General features: G+C 31.0%; 1 protein-coding gene across 2 annotated transcripts in view; it reads right to left on the bottom strand.

Moving 5' to 3' along the window:
• The window catches only part of LOC145319545 (uncharacterized), a 66,231-nt gene that overhangs the window by 7,439 nt on the left and 33,988 nt on the right, over window positions 1-24,804 (bottom strand). Inside the window, exons 2-5 of one of the 2 annotated variants that reach the window (XM_080161735.1) lie at window positions 17,548-17,619; window positions 17,152-17,232; window positions 12,090-12,200; window positions 11,374-11,439 (exon numbers count right to left, since the gene is read on the bottom strand). In XM_080161735.1, coding sequence (XP_080017861.1) covers window positions 11,374-11,439; window positions 12,090-12,200; window positions 17,152-17,232; window positions 17,548-17,619 — 330 coding nt within the window. Of the gene's footprint in view, window positions 1-11,373; window positions 11,440-12,089; window positions 12,201-17,151; window positions 17,233-17,547; window positions 17,623-24,804 lie in introns of both variants that reach the window. The other variant, XM_080161734.1, reaches the window with a different exon arrangement.

Raw genomic sequence — 24,804 nt, 5'->3', positions numbered from 1 at the left:
GCAGTAGGAACCATTTTTAACGTCTTTAGTCATGACGCGGTGTCGGCCCGAGATTTGAACCTATCACCTTCCCGACGACTAGCGGATGCGCTACGTGTTGAGCCAAGATTGCGGGTATATTTACATCTCCAATGATAAAAGACACAATTAACCTTTAGTAGATGAATATTTTTCATTGAAAAGTATGGTCATTGCTAATTTATCCCAACAATCAAGAGTTAAAAAAGACCCCAAAACTATAGGACGAATGTGTTTGTAAAACTTTGGGTACCAGTATGATTTTTAATCGAATTACCCCTCCCTCCCTGTTTATATTAGGTATGTATATAAAATCAATAACATCAGGAATATAAGGATCGGAAAATGGATGATAAATCAATCTCCTTCCAAATTTTTAGAGTTATGTTCTGGTTATAGTAGCTTGCAATTTAAATGAAATATGGTCCTAAAAACATTTTTTCCACCTATATTATATGGGGGCTCAAGAGGAAGATTTTAAAAACTAGAATTAGCAAAAGCACTACATGATTCAAATATATAAATGTTGAATGCATATTTGTACAAGTTATGTAAAGAAATATACTTGTAAGGGTAAAAAAGAATTTCTTGCAATTTCCGCTAAACTTCAATGGTAGTGAAATCATCTTTAACCCCACCTCAAAAAAAAAAAAAAATAAATACATGTTTTGTGTATTGTTATTTTAAGGTTAGGTTATGTAAAGTAATGTTAAAAGAGCCCTGTATGGTTAAATCTTATTCAGGATCTATATCCAAAATTAAAGAGATAAAAAAGGGGTTTATACAGGGATCTAAAGGGATAAGGCAATAGCCGATTAATTGATGTCCCTAATGATGATACACAAAATTACCCATTATGTAGACTAAAAAAGTGGTTGAAACGTTCGAATACTTAACATAATTAACCAACCAATTAAAATTTACGAAAGTCCCAAAATTTGTTAAGCCAACGAATAGGAAAACAATATTATAAACTTTGGGGACTAGTGTACTAAACACTCAGCCCATTGTACCCTCTTTCTACGGGATTTATATATGGTCCAATCATTAATATCAGGGATAATGCGGCACCTTTTTCTTGGGATTAGCAACTAATTTCCTTAATCAAATATAATCCTTATTAATTTTAATCCTACAAATCATATCATTTTGTGCAACATTATTATATGGCTTTAAATATGATTACAAAATAATGTATTTTATAGGAATAGTACATATCAGGGAACTAAAGGGATAAGACAAAGGTCGATTAAAAGTACATTCACAATGACAATACACAAAATTACATCTTCTGTAGGTTACAATAAGTAGAAATTAATTATTTTGGAAATAACGTTATTAATTGTTTTATAAACTTTTAGTACATTTATATAAAAAAATCACTAAACCTCTTATTAGATAAAACGGCAACTGCATATGAATTTTTTTTTCTCGTATTTCTTCGAATCCGGTAGATAGAAACCGGTTCTCATCCATACGAAAAAACTATGTCTAGCATCGTATTATGTCCAGCTTTCTACGAATATAAAAATGTACAATCATAAGATTAAATTAAAAACAGTTTTTTTAGCCGGTGCCTTCGGTACCTCGGGGCTAAAAAACTGATTTCATTTTATGATTGTACATTCTATATCCGCGGAAAGCCGTTTATAATACGATGCGAGAAATAACTATTATTTCCCCTGTATCTGTTTCTATCTGTCTAACCTAGTCACTTTTTTTGGTGTTTTAGTGATTTTCAAATTCTAACCCATAAATTGTTACAAATTAAGCAACCTAAATGACAAAATATCACATCGATCCAGTTAGTGATTTACGCGCTTAATTTGAAATTTATTATTTATGTCAAATTGTCTTGTTCGCTACCCTAATATTATTGCGATACCCTTTTTCAACAAACAAAAAAACTTTTACAGAAACTGCTTCTAACCGAACCAAAATCTCTAAATTAAGATTGAACGTAAAATTGCAGAAGTAATGTCCATCTGTTTGGTAAGCCTTAATTTTAAGGCCTGCTCATTCTATTTCATGCCCTACGCATTCTTAGCATGCTTTTACACAAGCCAAAAATAAATAGAATGCCTAGGAGGAGAAGAGTGGGGGGGGGGGGGGGGGTGGATAGGCCTGTGGTTGGTTATAGGCCTTAGAAGTGTTTTCTTCAAAGAACAATAAACCAGATTTCTTTAGATCCTATTGTGACGCGTCGTCCATCTCTCTCTCTCTCTCTCTCTCTCTCTCTCTCTCTCTCTCTCTCTTTCTCTCTCTCTTTCTCTCTCTCTTTTCTATTTCTAATAACGTTTGTAACAAATTTGTATGTTTTAAATGTGTAAAAGCTTTTAAAATTTCTTCATAATGAGTTATAGCATTAGATTTAACTGTTAATTAATCCTGTTATATAAAGTAGTAAGCTTTTTTGTCTGTAGTGAAGGTCTCTGAACCGATATGGTTCTCCCTTTACATTGAAGTTTCTTATAAGTCTGGGGATGGTTTTACACAAATTTATTCGTATCATTAAGCTTGGGTATGGTTTTAGGCTATTTTTCTGCCCTTTCATGTTCCTACTAATATAGAGCCCCTAGATGCTAGGGGCGCCAACGCTAGTACTAAATAAAACATGCCAATATACAGTTAATCTCTTTCTTTGTATGTGTAATAAATGTATTTCATCAAAAAACTGACTACTTATTAACAAAATAAAAAATGTTTCTGTGTCAATTTTATTAAAATGAAAGAAAACAAAAAAATGAATAAAAATATCTAACTTTTTTATTTAACTTATTATGCCTTTTTATAGGAAAAGTATATTTATTTCTTACGGGTCCTTATAAATACTCTTAAGGAACATAAAATGGCCGACCTTACTTTAGAAGAATTTTGATATTTTTAAGATTTCATCAAAATTCATTATACATTATTATTACTTTGAAATTAACATAGAATTGTTATAATTGGCAATAATTTTTCAATTATGAAAACAAAATTTATATATAGCCGGATGGTTTAAATTATTTTTTTTAGAAATCTTGGGTTGGTTGAGGAAAACACCAACCACTCCCAAAACATGGATTATTCTTTCTCCAAAGAAAAACTACGCTCACGGACGTACAGACAAACGACAACACTTAAAAGTAGGTGGTGGTTTGGGAGGGAGGGCCCGGGGGGGCGTACTGTTTTATTTATCCTGTATAGGGTATAGCTGCCACAGCTATATGTTCCAGTGGTAGGATAACGGAATTTCCGTTATCATCATCAAGAACGAATCCCCGCCCTTTCCCTTCCTCCCTATATTGTATCCATAGAAGTATAAAGCATGTGCGTGCGTGTGTCCGTGTGTGTGGCCTTGAAAAATCTTCCAAAACACACAGGCAGTGGAGGAATGGTGTGGGGTAAATATATGGGGGTAAAAGAAAGCATGTAAAACGGGCAGCAAAGGGGGAAGAGGATACACAGACAGAGAACAGGAAAGGATCTTGTGTTGTAATGAGGGTCAGGGGCGTCCCCCCCCCCACCATGGCGATGGTGTAACAGTAAAACATGAATCTGTTTCACATAGGGAAAGGGAAGAGTAGGAAAGCAACATGTTACTTCAACAGTTGTGTGTGTGTGTGTGTGTGTGGTGCGCCTAGGACCTTAGGCATGTTTTGGAAGTTGCTTTAGAAAATATGCTGTAGCCTAGTGGTTACACAACATAAAGGGGAGGGGGGGGGGGCAGCTTTGGAAATTATCTTCTAATGTTTCTTTTAGAAAGAATTAGGGGAGAGAGTCATGTAGGCAGAAAAAAAACATAATAAAACCTCCCCTACGCATAAGAACTCCCTTTTGTGGCGTAAAAGGTCTCAAAAACCAAGCCACCCTTTTCCGTTTCTCCTTAAACATAAATATAAAAGCAATTTGGTAAGAAAAAGGAAATTAGGTTGTTTTTATAAATATTTTTTTGCAAAATCTTTTCCTGCCTTGTCACTTAAAAAAGAGTTTTTACCTATTCCAATGGTTGTTATGCAGTAATTTCATAAAGAAAAAATATTTGTGATTATTTGTCAAAGCTAAATTTTGTTATCTTGGCCATATTTTATAATTGGGCTAGAACCATCAGAAAGCAATTTCCAGTTGTTCTATGAAATAATTTGTAGGATGTATGTATGTCTGCCAGCATTAAATTTTGTTTTTCTTGGCCAAAAGTATTAGAAAATGTGTTGTTTGTATGCCTGTCCACTAAATGAACAGTAATCTTCTGTTATTTTTTTTAAGGCTTCATTTTTTTTTATGAAAACAAATCTTATTATTATCAAACAGGAAATATAAGTCAAGTAAATATAATAATGTTTCACTAAAATAGTTTTTTTTAGAAATTACAAGTGTTTAAATTAAAAATTAAAATCTATGCAAATTTAAATATTTAAAGGGAGTGTGAACGTAATAATTTCTCCTCTGATTATCAAATCTTAACATTTTCTAAGCACATTTCACTACACTGATCAACCAAAAACGTCCTATTAACAAAAATATCCAGGAATAATGCCTTGATTTTATGGTATTTTGGAAGGGAAAAAGGAAAAAACAGGGAAAATCTGAACGTTTATGTTCCTTATAATGTTTGTAGGGATATTTAACTTATCATATATAGTTGAAACAATTTACTTACTGTTAAGGATTTATTTTATGATATAAAATTGCCAATTAGTTTTTTTTTATAACGTAGTAATTAGGTAATAAAGACCTATTTTAAATTCGTATTATTGACAAAAAAATACCTCACTGTCTACAAAGGGTTGAATCTCAAAGGTTATTTAAAATAATAATATCCTTTTTTATTGTGTCGGACAATAAATAACCCACTTTGGAGAATTAGTTTACACTTTTATCAGACTGTTTATAAAGAAATATTGCGCCTTTATTATTTACAAATTTGTAGTTAAAGGTGGGCGAGAGATGGGCCATCTAAAGTTAATTGGATACTAATAAAAAACCTGTTTCTAGATTTGTTATTGTATTTGGTTTTCCATAAAAAATATTGCTTATTTTATCAATTTCTAAGTAACTATGCATTGGTTTAAAGCAAGAATTATGTTAAAAGTCAGCTTAACCGTTAGGAAAATTCAAGAACTATGTGAAAAAGTTTAATTTTAGCTATAAAGGGAGAAAAAAGCAATTTAATGCACATTTTATATAATACGGAAAATTTCTTCCTTTCCCTTTACCTTATAAAAATCGTCGGAAAAAGCCGTTTTTTAAGCAAACAAAAGCGCGTTTTGCTCTATCTGTGAGATATTATGATTGAGATAATGTTAAGATTTGATATTAAGATGAGAAAAATTTACGTTCACAGTCCCTTTAAATTAAAAATTTAGGTCATTAAATTTTACTTTTTTGCTAGGGCAGACGAAAAAGTAATTTAAGCAGTAACAAATGTTCATTAATTGAAGAATATAAAAAGTTGCAACCTTACCTTCAAATTTAAAAGGAAGATTTTTTTTTACACCGCACATTGGGGCAAATCAACCAAAAAGGGGATTTAATTATTTAGTACCCTTAAAATTCATCTCACAAAAATTTCATTTTATACTTTTTTGTATGTAATTTAACAACAAACAAATTTGCTTTTATGTTTTTTTCTGTCATTTGAAAGGAACATGGAGATAAAGGTCATTTTATGAAGGTAGATAGAAAATTACCAGATTAACCCCTCCCGAAAATAGCCCCCCCTTACCCTATCCATCTATCTATCCATCTATCTATCCATATATCTATCCATCTGTCTATCCATCTATCTATCCATCTATCTATCCATCTATCTATCCATCTATCTATCCATCTATCTATCCATCTATCTATCCATCTATCTATCCATCTATCTATCCATCTATCTATCCATATATCTATCCATCTATCTATCCATCTATCTATCCATCTATCTATCCATCTATCTATCCATCTATCTATCCATATATCTATCCATCTATCTATCCATCTATCTATCCATCTATCTATCCATCTATCTATCCATCTATCTATCCATCTATCTATCCATCTATCTATCCATCTATCTATCCATCTATCTATCCATCTATCTATCCATCTATCTATCCATCTATCTATCCATCTATCTATCCATCTATCTATCCATCTATCTATCCATCTATCTATCCATCTATCTATCCATCTATCTATCCATCTATCTATCCATCTCTCTATCCATCTATATATCGATCCATCTATCTATCCATCAACTATTCATCTCTTTATCCATCAACTATCAATTTATCAATCTATCCCTCTATCTATCCATCCATCTATCCATCTGTCTATCCATTTACTTATCCATCTATCTATCCATATATCTATTCATCTACTTATCCATCTATCTATCCATCTATCTATCCATCCATCAACTATCTTGAATTTCGTGTTTAAAATGTCTAATTAGGGGTTTTGGTTATCAGAGCAATATGAGAATTTTTTAGTAGCGCATCTACCCTATCACTAGCTTTTTGGGCCCTTTAAAGTGTAACTAGGTTAATTGTAGTCCGATTTTAGTGTTCAAAGTGTCAAATTTGGGGTCATGGAATTCATTTCAGTAGGAGGGGAGGGGATGGTGTAAATGGGGGTGGATGGGGATCCTTATTTTAGCAAGCTACAAGTTTCACTTTATTTTTATGTTTAATAAATCCATTATAAATGTGGGCATGATTAACATAAATTTTTATTAACTAATATCTATATTTATAATGATATTATGATTCTTGTTTACTGTTTATATGTACACTAGCGGTTTCGCCCCTAGCCTCTAGGGGATTTGCCCCAAGATGTAATTAAACAAGGATGACAACATCCATAGAAGGAAATCTCTGAAATGGAAGGACAAACGAACTTTAACACTTGTGAAGTGTCAGAACTGAATATTAATGCATGTCTATACAAAATTGTAATTAAAACTGATTAAATACATGTTACTGTTTAAGGACATACTGACGTTTTTAGGACTTGATTCTAGAGATGCTTCGCTTATAACAATAGACGTTATTGAAATAGGAATCAGTATTCAAAAAATCAGATGAATAGGATATTTTTAACATTCAAAACCATTATTTGTTGTCAAAAAAGTAAAAATCAGCTTGTTATAAATGGATGTACGGACTTTCTGGTAACGATTATAGAGTTGCTGTGCTTTCTAAGTCGTACCTAACTGTTGTAGAAATCAGCATGAAAAGTTTGAGATCGATAGGAAAATTCTAGCCTGTTTAAGTTAAGTAAAAGAGCTAACTGTACCAGACGTACGGACGGACCGACCCTAATTATAGAAATATGAAAAAATTGAGGGGGATTTTTATTTTTGAAAAAGATCTTTAAACTACCACAGGACCAGTAGATATATTCCCTGAAGAGTAGAATTCAATCAGTTTAGTGGTTAGCGAGATCTTAAGTGATGGGCGGACAGACAAACAGACATCAAGCTACTTTGTATTATATATTAACACCTAGGGATCTAAGGAACAAAACAATAACCGATTAATATGTACATCCCCAATATTGATACATATTTAATAAATACATATTTAATTAACTATATTACAAAATTATTTGTCTGTAGATGACAATTAGTGGTTGAAAAGTTTTGACACTCATCTTAATGAACCAACCAATAAAAAATCAATTAAATTTCCTGAAGTTCTTATGCTAACGAATATAAAAACGTTAATATAAAACTTTGAAGTTTGGAGACTAGTGTAATTAACAGTCCCCTCCCTTTCTAAATCAAACTGCTGACTTTAAACATGAATACCCTGTAACTACATAATTTAAAAACAAAGCATTTCCAATAGACAGACAGAAGACTACTTGCTAATTCCAATTTAGAATGAATATAAGAACCTCACGTTATTTGCATATTAACTAATTTTGAGCTAGGGGACATTGGGCTGTTTATAACACTAGTCCCCAAAGTTTTACAGTTGTGTGTTCAAACGTTTTAACTACTAACTTTAATCTACACAAGGGGTAATTTTGTGTATTATCATTGGGGATGTACAACAATTTATTGACCTTTGTCTTATCCCTTTAGATCCCTGATATTTGTAAGAATCTATAGAAACGATTATTTAGTTACATTAAAACATCAAACATAAAGAGGTTTAGATTTAGGTTTAGCCCCCCCCCCCCTCTCCTCCCCATCATTTAGTGCAAAAGAACTTGAAAATATTTATTATTAACTTTAATTCTAAGTCTGAATAAATATTTCCCAATATGTCTATGTTTTTGTGTCTTTTATTTATTTGAATTATATCGTAAGTTTTGACTTTAAAAGCGCATTTAAACGCCTTTTCTTACAAGCTTTTCGTGCACCCACGTTCAGAAAACGGGCTAAAAACCCCTACGGGGGCGCGGGGGGGTAAATGAAACCAGTACTGGTGATAAAAATATGTCTTTGGGTAATCAAATATCGCTTTTTTAGCCGGCGACACCCGGCGAAAACATGTTTCCTCTTACTGTCTTCTCAAATGTTGATTAAAAAACAAACAAATAAAAACTAATATCTTGACTTCAACTAGAATTATTTAGGACTAATTTCTTCAATTTGTGTTTTTTTCTTTTATACTGTCAAAATACATGTAATGCATGACTCATCAGAAGTTATTTTGTCTAATTACGTTAATTCTAAGAGATTTTATAATACTTTTAAAATTGTTGGTGAAACACAAAAAGTATGCCTTTTTCTGTAAGAAAATTTTTGCATTTCTTGACTTCCATGCATTAGAATGCTTACTTAAAAAGCGTATTTTTACGATTCCTTTGAAATCTGAGGTACATTGGGTATGATAATACTCATAGAATGTTTAAAACTTGATTTGGGGGTGGTGAATTGTTGCCCCTTGTTGCCCTTATGTGCACCGTAATAAAATCATTGTAAAGTTTTTGTCAAAATTGAAAATTGGCCATAAAAAATAAGGCTTTTAAATGCTGTTAAAGTTTGAGTATAAAAGGGAAAGTAAATTTCATATTTAACAATTTTTGAAAATATTTTTTCGTCAGAAAATAAGGAAAAGCTAAAATCTTTAAGACTTTTTTTTATGAATTTACTGTTAATTTGACATTTTTTGTCCCTTTCTTTTCTTTTTAATGCATGTGTTTTAGCAAGAAAACAAAAATATCTAAATACATCCAAGCAATAATAGGATGCTTTGTTTTTATTTAAAGACATACAGACTTTCTAGCAATGGTGATAGAGTTGCTACGCCTTACAAATCATTTTTATCTTTTACAGAAATTGATGTTTAAATCAAAATATGGACGTAGGTAAATGTCGAGAAGGTTTGATTTTAAAAAAGATAGGTTCAAATATATGAGAGAGAGAGAGAGAGAGAGAGAGAGAGAGAGAGAGAGAGAGAGAGAGAGAGAGAGAGAGAGAAGAGAGAGAGAGAGAGAGAGAGAGAGAGAGAGAGAGAGAGAGAGAGAGAAAGAGAGAGAGAGAGAGAGAGAGAGAGAGAGAGAGAGAGAGAGATATATATATATATATATATATAGAGAGAGAGAGAGAGTGAGAGAGACAGAGAGAGAGAGAGAGAGAGAGAGACAGAGGTAGAAGGGGTGGGGAGGAGGAGAGAGTGAGAAAGAGTGAAAATAAGGTGGAATTTTGCAAAGTATTTCAAGTCAACCATGATGGACTTTGTCTGTCTAGGTCTATCCACAACCCACTAACTAACAAACAAACAAACATATTAACAAACACTTTAAAATTCTTGTTAAGCAAAATAAATGTTTTTAAAACTTAAAATAAGTATATATAACGTTTCCTGCCTAATTATGCTTTACAAGCAAGAAATATGAACATAATATTTCAATTTTGCTAAACGCTGTTGAAAAGCCGTAAAAAAATTTTAGCAAAAAGTGAAATGTTCTAATCGGGTCAAAGTTGATGAAAGTGAATTTCTAAAACTTGTTAGAATAAAATTTTAAAAATGATCAAACAATAAATTAGTCCTTCCATAAGATCTGCCTCCTTGATTTTATTACTAATTGGAAGGAGAAAGGGATGTAGAATAATAAAAGCGCTATTGTCCAATCTGTACTTTTACTACAACTATTTGACTCACAGTTGTAATTAATGATTTGCCAAGATGAAAACATACATAAAAGCGAAGCTCCAGATAATTTAAATGTTCCCTTTTATTAGTGAGGGGAGGGAAGACTTATTGTTTCAGACTATAATAATGATTTATTATAAAAAAGTAAAAATATTCCAAATTGGCTACTCTAATTGTATATAAGCTATGCTTTTTAAAACACAGGTGTTGAATTACACCAAGTTCTAACTGTACTTGCTGCAGTATGTGTGTGTGTGTGTGTGAGTACTTATGTGTGTTCCATCAGTGTTTTGTAGGTTTAAATGTGCTTTTTTTTGTAGTGACGCCTCTTTAAATGTTTTAAGCTTTGTCTATCAATATTAATTTGTTTATTTTCCAATAATTTTTTTAAACCTTAATTACTTTTCTAAGACAGGAAAAGACTAAAAAGTTAGTTTAAAATTCTTTAAATCTAGTGGAGTTCACGGTAAAATGTTTCTGGTAACGATTTCTAGTTTAGTAAGGTTTATATCTGTCACAAGGAAACGTGGCTTAGCACACACGCAGGATTAGATAAAGTAAATACTTAAATGATGAAGAAAAGTAAGATTGTTAAAGTAAAGTACAATATGCTATTTATATGAATAATCTTTCCCGGTAATTAAAGTAAATCATTAGAGTGGGAAGGGGTTTAATAATTGTATGTTCCCACCCCGTGGACCCTGTGCCGATTGGGTCTTTGAATATAAACCAATACCATCGAAATTATACACAGCTAAGTCTCTACAAAAAAGCAGAAAGCTATTTGCTAACAGACTAATAAGGTCCCCAACACTGGATCCATATAGTTATCTAGATTTTATGTCTATACTTACTATAAAATTAACCTTCCTTCCTTTGGTGTCTGTTTTGTGTGTGTGTGTGTGTGTGTGTGTGTGTTAGAATCAAGGCTTGTGTAATATGAGAAGATGTTTAGAATTGAGACTGTGGCCAAATATCATAACTTTATACACTAACACAAAACAATTTTACAAATTAATTTCTATAGACATAATACTGATAAATCATAATCTTAATAACAAGGAAACTTTAAAAATTCTACTTACAAGGTTTAGTTTTAATCAAATCTAAAGCATTTGCAGAAATTGAAATATTAGAAGTAACGTAACATAGAAATAATAAAAATTAATAGATAGTAGTTTTTTATTTCACGACTTTTGACTGAAAGTGCATGGTAATGTTTAAAGGCAAATTCAATTCCTTTTATTATTGATGTCACGCGTCTGACTTAACTTACCATGAGCAGGATATGCGGAGTAGATATTGTGTACCAGACCAGGAGGTTGCAATCCTGAATCCTCTCCTACAATTATTTATTAGTTTGTATTAGCAAAAAAGAAGGGATTATGGAAAGAAAACGAAGTAGCGGGTTTCGTCGTATCTTCACAGTAGCTTTTCTCCTATTTCTAGCCCCTTTGGGGCACTAACCAAACGGGGCAATCATTAACATTTGCCTAACCTAACCTAAAATAACCTAAAAATCAAAAGCTACTTTGAAAATACGACAAAACCCGCTATTTCGTTTTCTTTCCATGATTCAAAAGAAGATATTCGTTATTTTAGCACAGTTGTCTTTCCCCCCTGTGCAATTTTAACTGATTTTTACTGATTTTAATGTAATAAAAAAGATTTTTTGTTGTTGATATTTTAGGTTTTCGATTTTGACCGTCAAATGCTACAGTAAAGTCAAATTAACGGTGATTAAACTATTAGGAAATAAACCTTACTAAAACCTGGGATAAAACCCCCAATAATATAAAACAAAATCAAAGCTTTAGTTGGTTAAATTATTGGACACTCCAAGAAATGTTCGCAAATTTTTTCATCTAACAAATAAGATAACATGTCTTACTTATATAGCGTTAACTGAATGATAATTTTTAACTTGTCGACTTGCTTTTTACCACTACAAGTGGACACAAATGTCTTTTTAAAAATCAAAATTTTACTTACTTTTTAGCAATGGAAGACCATTGATACTTTTGGATTCCTCATCCGAGGCAAAGGAACCGGTTTGTTCTACATCACTCACACCAGAATCTGATGGACTAGGGGGGTGAGAACCTGAAAAATTTAGTTTTGATTGGAGGTTCAAATAATAACCCTCAGTCAAGTCATAGAAATTTCTGGTTTTTTTTTGGAACATTGAAAATTAATTAAATTAATTATATTTCTTGTAATTGGTTAAGAAATTTCACCAATTGTTATATAATTTCCTGAAATATTTTAAAATTCTTTAAAATTTCTTTTAAATCAAAAGACTTTTAAAATTAAAACCAAATTGAAAGTTTTATTTACTTAAAATGAAAAATTAAATATACCCAACTACAAAGATCTATAAGCTGATATAATTAGACACCCTAATACAATAAGTGGATGAAATTTAAAAACCATTGATGGCCTAGAATTAAATGAGTTAAAAAAAATAAATGTATCATATATTGTTAGAAATTCTGTTAAAATGTAAATTTATTATTAATAGCTAATCTTTTTGTATAAATGTAAGTATTATATTATCTACTATTATTTTCTTGTTATAACTATCTTTGCTACTTTTTGATATTATTGTCCTTGTTCTTCATAATATTTGTCCTAATCTGCGCCTGCTGTAAGTTAAGATTATCCTTTAGTAAAATAGTTAACCTCTGATACTGGTGGGAGAGGGGGGGGGGAAGCAATATCATAATGTTGAAATGAAATGAGCCGGAATACAGTTTTACCTGTCCAACACAAACTACCGTTTACACACACACACACACAAACATCCTCCCTCCTCTCCTGTATGAAAACAGAATGATATTGTTCAAAAGAAGCAGAGTTTCAAAAAATAAGCAAAAATAGATATATGAACGACTTAAAGCCTAGATTCAAACTTATCATATGATATAGCAAAGATATTTTTTTGTTTGAGTGTAAACATACAAAAAGACACTACTTTTTTTTTATTTCTGACAGACCAACATATGAAACGTGTATAGAGTATAGCTACGCTGCTAGGACAAACCTACATGTAACAGACACACGTACATAATCAGGATATTAGCAAAATATCCAACTCACATTTTAAGTAGTAAGGCAACTCTATAAGCCTTTATGGACGTATATAATAATCTCATCTGACGGTTAGCAATAATAATGTAAGCAGACTGTAAAAGATATAAATCCATTTGTAAAGCAGAATTAAGATTAATCAACCGTTAATTGATATATTTGACTTTTATATCTTTGACTATTCAAAAAGCTTCGCTGAGATAAAAGTTATGTCTTTTTTAAACACACGTTCACACACTCACACACACACACACACACACACACACACACACACACACAAACAAACAAGCATTCTATTTCACTCCTATTATTTGAAACTTTATTATAGCATAAAAAGGTATATTTACAAATTTATATATTTGCAAAATGCCATTAATTTTAAATTTGACCTCTGAATGTTTCCCTATCTTATTTAAGGATTGTTAAATTCAAAATTTATATCCCATATTTTCAATCATTAATGCTTTAAGTCAATTCTTTTAAAAATATATTTTTTAGTAAACTTTACATAATAACGTGAAATACACTTATTGAAATTGATGACCGCCTTGTTTTAATTACACCATGTATAACTATTGTAAATTGTCTGTAAAACGCATTATCTAATGCACAAACTTAAAATTAAGACTTTTATTAAGGATGTCACGTGTCTAATAGAAAATAAAATGTATAGATATTCTGTTGTCAGAACCTTTTTAATTGCAAAGCCAACTAATTGTTAATTGTTCAGACTTCCTTTTGGCATGTCTAGCAATCCTATTATATAAAGAGTTTATTGTCTGAAGCTTAAGATGTAAGATTTAGGATGGTTTTAAGCTATTCTTTTTAACCCCTCTTTGTTCTTTCTGATACAGAGCCCCTGGATGCTAGGGAGTGTGTCTGCTAGTTTAAATATATTAAATCAATTTGTAATATAGTATAAGGTAATGTTCACAACCTATAATAGAGAGAACCATAGCGAGAGCATAACTGCTCTCTTTTAGGTTCTCTTGTGTGTGTGTGTGTGTGGGCGTGTACATGTACCTGTACCCTACCTGGTAATCACCTGGACTGGACTGGACACACCAAATTTAAAAGGAAAATTGGAAAATTATGAGAGAAATAAACATTACAGTTTGCCCTCAGAAGAAAAAAAAACTTTGGTGTGGCAACTTTTTATAAAAAGCATTCAAAAATAACAACCAAACCAAAAAAACTATTTGTGTGATAGCACCAAAATCCTGTAAAACATATTATAAAAATAAAAAAGATAGATTAAATTACATTGTTTTACACTGTTAAGATCTAAAAAAGTAATCCACACCCCAAAGTCATAAAAACAAATGTAACAATTATAGTTCATACAATGTAGTCAATTTTTTAATCATTTTTAGCTAATATTCTTCCCTTCAAGGTTTGAAAAAAAAATCTTTTGCGCAAATTCAAATTTTATAAAAAACTTTCGCATTTTTTTTTATATTTTATTTGCTTATTTGCTAAAACTACTCTAAAAGTAAGATTCTTAACCTTGACCCGATGTGAGAGCTTTCAGCAGATTTTCAATAATTAACCCTTTTAGTTTTTCACAAAATTAGCAGGTGAAGATACAAAAGTTTCAGGTAAAATTTATTTAAAACTAATATAAAAGAAATAAGGAATTGAATAATTATAGGGAAGCTTTATGAATAAAACAAATAGCCTAAAAAACTTGAATTTGACGGTGTTCAATAGTGTGCTTCTCTGAAAATTATAGTTAAGTTCAAAGATTTTACTATACACACACAAACACACATCCATCCAGCTACTACAGCATAAAGAAAATAAACATTAAACAAAGACGTTAAGATAAATCTCATCTGACTTAATATCTAAATTAGTTTTTACCAAATCTCCTCGAAGGTAGTCGTGTGGTGCCAGAATTTAAATGTCAAATGGAAAATTCATGAGGAAATCTAATTTCTTAGAGTAACAAATGCAACAAATATTTTTTTTTTTAAATTCCTAATTTTACTCCATTAAGCAGTTATAGTCAAAGCAATTTTGATAAATCATCAAATAGATATGTACAATGTACATATAAATTCTATACATAATAGCCTCGCCTTAAAAAAATAAAATCTATCTTTTAGGGCATTTATTAATAAATGATTAAAATTAAACTTAATGAAAAGTTGTCCATTCTAATGCAAATAGCTCTTAGGACCACATTAAAAATTGTGTTTTTCATTGTGTTCTAAAGCAATTTTTTTTCTAAAGTTCTGAAAGGGGTGTATTCATATAATTATAAATTCAAATTTTCTTTATAATAAGCAAAGCTTCTCTAAAGTTTTATAATTAATCCGTTGCATTGATACAAAATGAGTATTTTTTTTAATTTTGAAAGTTTAAAGTGCGTTAAAGATGGGGGGCAGAGACTTCTCCTTATTTGCATCCCACATTACCAACTGTCAAAATTCTGTGCACACACCTTTATAAGTTAGATTTTTTTCACAAAATTTGAAAAATTAATTCTATATGAATGAAGTCCCTAGCATAGTACAGGCGAAAAAATTTCGCATCCTGAATTTGCAGAAATGCAAATGTTGAAAAGTAGTTTTTTTTCTTAGATAAAGTATTTTATACGCCCACAAATTTCACAATATCACAGCCAGTGGTAAAAGGAACAGGTTATCATTGTGTAATAAAGTAGTAAACAGTTTATATGTTTGGCCAATACGATCTCGTAAACGGCTGCATCGAAAAGTAAAACCTTATGAGGACAGTTTTGTTTATACGAATCTTGGTGGGGAGGGTTTGCCCCGAGAAATAACCCTATATTAATTTCAAATACTTTCCTTTCATTCCCGAAAAAAAAACAGGGAACAGCTTTTATCTCACTTTTATCTATTTCTGTTACGGAATAATATGTTTTAATTCATTTAAAATAAATGTCTCATGGCTTCACCAAAAGTTTATTTTTACATTTTTATCAGTTTTTGACAGTCTTTTGCATTAAATACAGCTAAAGAATAAATATATGTTAATCTTTTGATTTTACTTTAAAGTAAAATCAGACACACTTTGTATGATTTAAGTTAATTTATTCAATAATATTCAGTAACTAAAAATCGCGAAAAGAGCTGGTCTGATTAAAATGTGCTTTATGGGGAGCTTTACAAATATTTGTTTTAGGCTAATTTTCTTTCCGCCTTCCCCCCCTTCTCTAGAGCTAGGCTAAGGGCAAAGTAGACATAAATTTAGAAATAAATTGGAAATGTATTTGAGTGATTTTATTTGTTTGTTGTGATGATATTTGAATATGTTTATCCTTGTATTTGCATAATAATAATTATGTAATTTCTATTATAATATTATTGGATCAGTCAACATGAAATTTTTTACTAGCGAAGCTAATCTATAAATAAAGTATTTCTATCTGTCTGACAGTTCTTGTTTATCCAATGATTTAATAAACAAAAAAATGCAATGTAAAAGGTAAAAAACTAATTCATCGATTTTTTAAACAATTATATAAAACATGGCATTTATAAAAATCTTCTATTTTTTGTATGTGCGTTTGTTAATGCTGTGCTTCTTGTTAATATTTTCATCCTTGTTTTTTTTGTAATATTTGTTCCAAGAATAACATTTTTAGATCATTACTATAGATGTTTTATTTTCATGTTAATAAGAAATCAAGAATATGTATATTAAAATATCTTCTAGCGGCTACGGTCCACTTAAAAAAAGTAGGGGGGGGGGGGTCTTTCAATTTTAGTTTTAAAATGAAAGAATAAAATTTCTTTTAGGGAAGGGGGGAGTTTTTTTTCTGGAGTCATTTATTTTAGGAGGGTGGAGTTCATTACCCTCCCCAATAGAAGCTTTACTGTAATGGAGAATCATAGATCTTAAACTGCAAATAGACACACAGATAAAAAAACTGACAGACACAGAGACAGAAATACATCCTGTTACTTTTGTAAAAGGATTTACACTAAATGTCTACCTGTAGTGAAAACATGGTTCCTTTCCCCTGTCAGAGCTGCAGGGTTGGGGGCGTGCACGTGGAGGGGACTAAATCCTTCACCTAAAAAAGCAAGAATTAAATTTGTAATTCTTAGATAATTTCTGTAAGTACTTTTCAAGTTTGACTTGAGACCGACAAATACCCGGTGGATAAGAACCGGTTCTCAGCCATACTGAAAACTTAAATCCAGTTTTCTACGAACATACAAATTGGTTTGAATCTTATAATTGTACATTTTTATATCCGCGGAAAAGTTGTTTAGAATACGATGCGAGAAATAACTATAATACTGAGCGAAGCAAGTGTCCGTATTACAGACAAGCCAACTAACTCAACCTGTAGAGTACCTGCACTTCCAACAAAATTAAAACCTACCTGGAACCATCCATTGGGCCACTGCCCTTCCATCCTCCCCTCTGATTGTTGGAGAACTGGCAACTGGATAATCTTTTGAAATAAAAAAACATTAGTATTGACAAAAATGCAACTTTATAAAGAAATTGAAAAATATATATTTGCACATAAATAGATTATTTGTTTAATGTACGTTAAATTATTCATAGAAAAATAAATTGTTAAGAGTCATGTTGAAATTAAAAATACTCTTGAATCATAGTTCAATTAATCACACAGAAACGTTACTTTCAGAGAAAACATTTTACAGTATGGCTTCGAAACCGATTAATATCCGCGGGAGTAGAACCGGTTCTCATCCATACTGAAAAATCACATATAGCATTTAGTTACAGACAATTTTCCACGTATACTAAAATGAAAATCATAAAATTAACATTAGTTTTGTTAGCCAAGGCCTTCGGCTAACAAAACTGGTTTAAATCTTATAATTTTTCATTTTATTATCCAAAGAAAGCTGTCTATAAAACGATTCAATAAATAATTATTACAGCAATGCAAAAACTAATGTCTTCTACATTGAGGAAACAACATTTTTTAGACACCTAATGCCTAAAAAGACAATCTAATAGACAGTTTTTAGAAATTCCATCGTAATATTCTATGAAAGTGGCATATCTTCCACAATTTTTTGCTTTTTCAAAAGCTTTTAGAAAACTGAAACAAAATTTTCTGTTTAACTTTACTCTCATATTTTAATCATATATACACTTTACTGTTATGTTACTTTCGTGGAAGTGATAGTACACGGTTCTATATGACGAGGCCATGATTCGAACATTTTTCCAGCGTTTTTCTTCTCTTTACGCTTGAATTAATCAAGAAAGTAACAGCGTTCCAAATTCCTTTTATTTAATCATTACATAAATTGATTTTAGTTTGAAATAGGTAAGAAAACATTAAATCCAAGCAATGGATAAGACTATCAATATAAGATTCGTATTAGATTTTGACTTTGAAAGTATGTAATATAAATAACATTCCTGATTACGAAGATTATTTCATGTACCTAACCAATTTAGCCACTAAAGTATGGCGCATACCAGAAGGGAGGGGAAATTGAACTGTAAATCATACTTGTATTCAATGTTTTATCTGTTAGTTTAAAAACATTGGTTACTTTAAAAAAAACTAACAGTGTCCAAACTTTGCAGAATGGGTAACATTGTTTATAATTATAGGGGATGTAATTGAAAATCAATTTATCGTCCATTGTCTTATCCCTTATGATCCCTGTCTGCATCCGGATCTTACTATACGCGCAAAATTAAATCTCTGGGAGGGAGGGAACCCAGATGGATATTGAACAATGGGCTGTTTATTACACTGGTTCCCTAAGTTTTATAATAACGTTTTCTTATTCGTTGGCTTAACAAATTTGGAGACTTTAGTTAATTTTTATTCGTTGGTTTATTAAAATGAGTGGTTAAACGTTTCAACAACTAATTGTAATCTACAGAAGGGGTAATTTTGTGTATCATCATTGGTGATGTCCATACATTTATCGGCCATTGTCTTAACAATTTAGATCTCTGGAGGGAACCATGATTAATTTGATTTACAGCACTTTTATCTCCCAAAATTTTTCAGTTACCAAAAGCTCATTTCTTTGCATTGGAGATTATTTATCATCCCTTGGGCCATCCATAGATCCCTGGGTAAAACTTAATCTCTTATCTAATCAATTCTGTTTAGTTCTCAGGGATAAAGGCAGAGGATTTTATTACGTTAGTCCCCAAAGTTTAATAATAATGTTTTCTTATTCGTTGGCTTTGGGGACTTGATTGAATTTGATTGTTTGGTTCATAAAGTTAAGTGTCCAAACGTTTTAACCACTGATTGTAGCATACTAATTTGTTGTATAATCATTAACGGTGTACATCAATTTATCGGCCATTGTCTTATCCCTTTAGATCCCTGATTTTTCTAAAGTATTTTGATTTATTAACCAAGCTTCCGATGAAATTAATTATATAACATTAAATAACAAAACCACGATTTCTAACAAGAAAAAATATTTTCAGCAAACATTAAAGAATATTTCATTCAGATTTTGGTATTTATCTAAAAAAAATGGGTGAAGATTAATTTATCTGTGATTGTCATATCTCGTCTTTTGTTTGAGATTTCAGCAACAATTTTAATGTTACAAAATTGAACCTGTTCATAGAAAAACCTAAATTACTACTACGTACTAGTATTACGCTTTTACTAGGAAAGCAACTCTGTAATTTACTTTTTCTGTAAGTCCGTCTGTACGCCAAAGGGAAAGTAGTTTTACATTGTGGAAAGATTCTTATAAACATTTATATAATTTTTTTATAACTTTTTTGAAATTTAATTTTGGATCATATGTAAAAAAACTAACATAAAACAACCTTTCAAAAGCTATTGTGAAAATACGACGAAACCTGCAACTTCAATTCCTTTACATGACCCCTAACTTTTTATTATACTCAGTTTCGTTCTTTATGGATGTTGTCATACTTGTTATATGATATATTGGGTCAAACCTTTTGTTTCGCAATAGAAAACTAGAAATAGGCCCTTGAGGTCAAATATTTGAGTTAAGATTTTAGTTTAGACTAATCTTTAACAGATTTTGTATACTTAATATTATATTTAAAAAATAATCCATCCTACATTTAATGTGCAAAATTCTTCTTTTTATAGCTAAAATACTAATTCATTTGACATTACATTGTTTCTACTTACAGATGAGCATATTTAGGAGGTAAGGAAGCAAACTAGCTTGAAACCATGCCGAGACTTAAATCTAAAAATGAAATAGCCTAAGACCATCCTTGGGACCTATGTTGAGCTTCCCTAAAATGGAAAACTTAATTGGTTAAGTGGTTAGTGAGGATTTGTGGGCTATAAAAATTAAATAAAAAACGGACAATCTAAAAAACGTCTCATAATGATATGAAAAGAACGCAACAGACGACCTAAACCTTGCAATTTGGACAACAACCACAATGTGTTGGTCGACCTTGGTTTTGGCCCTAAGGTCAAATGTCCAGATTTTTTTTCTTGTAATCAATGAATGATTTATAAAATATCAAAGTACGTTGTAAGGTAGTAGTATTTTAAATATGACTCAAATATCTTTTTTAATGAATTTTGTATTTTTTTTAACGAGTTAGAGAAATTATTAAGACAATTGAATTTTGTCTTGAAGAAGCGTAGCAATGACGTATTAAAGCAGTAATCTGAAAAATAATAACGCATATTCTGTATAATTATTTGATTTTAAATAACAATATTAACCTTATACATAAATAACATTTTATCGTCAGGATATATCCTAATATAAAAAGTAGTAAGGTTTTTTGTCTGAAGCTTACGATCTCAATAACTACTAAACAGATTAGGTTCTTTATTTTAGGTAGGCTTTACATAGGTTCTGTGATGGTTTTAGGCTTTTTCATTTTAAGATTTAAGTCGTAAGATGGTTTTCAGCTACTTTCTAGCCCCTCGAATACAGTGCCCCTAGATGCTAGGGGCGCAGCAGCTAGTCTAAGTTATAGAGCAGCTGAGCTATTTAAGAAGAAAAAAAGAAACCAAGTTAAAATAATCGCATAGATAAAGAGGAAAGCAAATGACATTTAATTTATTGTTTGAAAAGAACCCCTCCCCTCTCATTTATCTTTTTTATCTCTTCTAGTACACACACACGCACACATACACACACACACACACACACACACACACACATACACACACACACCCACACATGGTTGTGGCAGCAACAACTTAACACAACACCAATCTAGACAACAACACTGAGAAAACAAGACAAAAGAGAACCGTTTAACAACATTATGATACAACACCTTTCCCCACCTTCTCTTTTCCCCACCATGCAACAGGCATTAATTTCCCCTTCCCCATTCTATTTTTTGTCCCTTCCCTTTTTATTAAGGATTTTACTTATTAGGTTGAAAAATACGTAGGTATATAATTCTTAATATAGTGATACCTATCTATGAAATATGGGTATTTTATATATTACTTCGATTGATATGAAACAAATTTTTAATGCTTTATGGAAATTTTTTAGTTTATTAAAATATCTAAGACGATTTTATATCAAGATAAACTGTAGAATTCTATCTCTATTTAGTTTCAACAAGGATGACAACATTCATAAAAGCGAAGCTTAACAATTTAGACGGACAAACTAATAGTAACAATGACAAAAATAGATTAATGGACATACTGACGTTTTGGTAAAGATTATTCTTTCTAATTTGTACAGAAATCATTATGCAAAATTTGAAAATTTCTAATATTGCCAAATCAGCTATCAGTTACTGATAAATTATCTGACCCAATTGTAGAAAAACTAGGCCTTTAAAAGGCACATTGAGACCAAAAAATGCCACGATAGGAGTGTGTAAAAAAGGGAAGGGCATTCTTTTTTCTTGTTGAGAATGAGATGTAGATAAGATGGGGGTAGGGGCACATTTTTCAAATCACACAAAGAACCAGAAATTTGCTTAGAGGAAAACATAATCATAATCTAACAATTTTCAGATACAGAAAAAAACAAGCAAAGATGTTTTTGAAAAAGCGCAAAATCTTTTAAATGTTAGTTTTTGTACTTGTTTATTAATAAAAAGATAAGCAATAAAAAGTAATATTTCTGTAAAAGCTTCTTGGCTAAAATTACTTGTAAGGAAATTTTCAAAGAAATGTTCCTCTTATGCAATAAAACACAGAAATTCACTATGGCCTAGAATACTTTATTTGTGCAAAAAATACAATACATTAAAAAATTATACATAATGATTAAATCACTCAGCCGTTCTTGAAATCTTACTAATAACAAACCACGTAAGTTTTTAAAATCCCAAATAAAAATTATGTCTTTTTGCAAACTCTGAAATTTGGACGGGAAACTAAAAGAATTTTATTTTTACAATTTCCGCTTTATCTTGTTATGCCTAATATACAGAGATAGGATAATGGACAATAAACTAATCTTTCGGCCGACAAATATAAATATTTTGCCTGTCTGAATATCAGGGATCTAAAGGAATAAGACAATGGCCAATGAATTGATGTACATCCCAAAGGATGATACACAAAATTACGCCTTATGTATTTAACATTTAGAGGTTAAACGTTTGGACACCAATGAACCAACAAATCAAAATTCAGTAAAATTAAAAGAAAACCCAATATCCCCTCTCTCCCTGATATATATAGACCCGTCTGCGGCAAAATTACCATGTCGTCTGTGATCTTATGAAAAATCTTACCTAAAATAAAATATACTATGAATAACTATTCATTTTTCATAAATAAAAGTTGTGTAAGATGTTTTGGGAAAACTGAAGGAGAGACAGGATGACAATTTGGAAAGCGGAAAGAAGAAGAAAAATACGGGACAGGGATATGCAATCTAAAATAATCAAGGACAATTATGTTAATCAAAATCGGAGCCCCAAACTTTTTAATAGGGAAATTTTTAGCAGGTAGTGTCTATGGAATTTATCTCAAAACCTACAAAAAAATTTTGTAAAAGTAAATTTATATTTCTTGTTTAAATTTTAAATATGTTTTTGCTTGTTTGAATATTTGTCTTTGGTATGAATACAGACTGCAAATATTATTGCAAGAATTAATTCCCCTCATCTCCCCCCCAACCCTTAAATTCCAATTGCAAAATAGTTTTGAAATTAAGTTTTATAAAATCCTTTCTATACGTCTGTAATGGAATATCAATTACATGGAAACTTAATATAGTAGTATTATTAATACTGTAGGTAGGTATTGTAAAACCCAATCAATACATTAAAAAAGTAACTTAGATTTTTAAAAGCAAAGCTTTTCTATAATTAGGGACGGTCATACGTTCTTATGTCTGTAATGGTTAGGTCTTTTCGTGTTTATTTTTGCTTTTTTTAACAAAAAATTTGTATGCATTACAATTAACCGATTGATCTGATTTTTGGAATACTGATTAATTTGCAGTTCAATAACCCATCCTTCCTTTTATTGCTTTTATGAACAGCTTGATAATTGATTCTTTATTAACGCATTTGCTTTATAACTAGAATATGTCCGGCTGTCACTAAACTACCGTCAATAATAGCCAAACAGACATAAAATATAAAAAAGTTCTATTTAGACAAATTTTTAGGCTTGGCCTAGGGATCTAATTGGATAAGACAATGGCTGATAAATTTAAGTACATCCCCAATTATGATAAACAAGATAACACCTTCTGTAAATTTAAATCATTAGTTGAAATGTTTGGACAATCAAACTATTGAACCAACCAATCAAAACTCAATAAAAGTATCCAAAGTTGTTAAGCCAATAAATAAGAATACATTAATATAAAACTTTGGGAACTAGTGTAATAAACAACCCAGTGTCCCTTCCCTCTCTTGCTTTGGCCCCATCTCTGAAAGCTAAAGATTTCATCCCACTTGGCAGGGTGCAAATTCTAGCAAAATTGTTATGATATATATGTGTGTGTGTGTGTTTATGTGAGAATATGTGTGCAAAAATATTGACCTCAGAGCAATTTTGCAGAAAAATTGCAGCGATTGAAAGAGAAAATGTGTGTGTGGGAAATGAGAAAGAAAATTAGAGATGAATTAGATATATGTAGATAGATAGACACACATATGGATAGATAGACAGATAGATAGATAGATAAACATATGGATATTTTAAATCGGAGATAGATAAGTAGCGTAACAATTAAAAGCTGGTAAAATGTTTATAACAGTATAGCGTGCCTGCTTGCCGCTGTATTACGATTATGGACCACACTGCGTAATACAAAAGACGTAAAATGGTACCTACTGCTGCTATGTATGTTTCAGGTTTGGTTGCCTGTTTAATTTTGAGCGATTTATGTTTCAAAATTTTCAATTTTACAGAACTGACAATTATTTTACTGTATGTTACAGATGAACATACGGACATACACAAGTTATATATAGTAGCAGCGCTAACAGCGGTGTTGACAATCTAACTTTTCATTGCAAAGAAATCTAAAATTTGAAATTTAATTCTCCATTCCTACTCTAACTCTTTTTTATTTTACTCTTTTCAAAAGTGAAGTTATTTTTTAATTTCATAGTCTGTCTGTCTGCAGTTTTCTTTACAGTAAAGCTTTTTGGTATTATCCTCTTAGAAATTTTTTTTTCAATATTGAAAATTTGAGTACCCCCCCCCCCCCCCCCCCCCGACAGC

The sequence above is a fragment of the Acartia tonsa genome, chromosome 5, assembly GCF_053477335.1.
Source record: "Acartia tonsa isolate MP-2025a chromosome 5, ASM5347733v1, whole genome shotgun sequence".
In the NCBI taxonomy this organism is placed as follows: domain Eukaryota; kingdom Metazoa; phylum Arthropoda; class Copepoda; order Calanoida; family Acartiidae; genus Acartia; species Acartia tonsa.
This window is presented reverse-complemented; position numbering and strand designations above follow the sequence as displayed.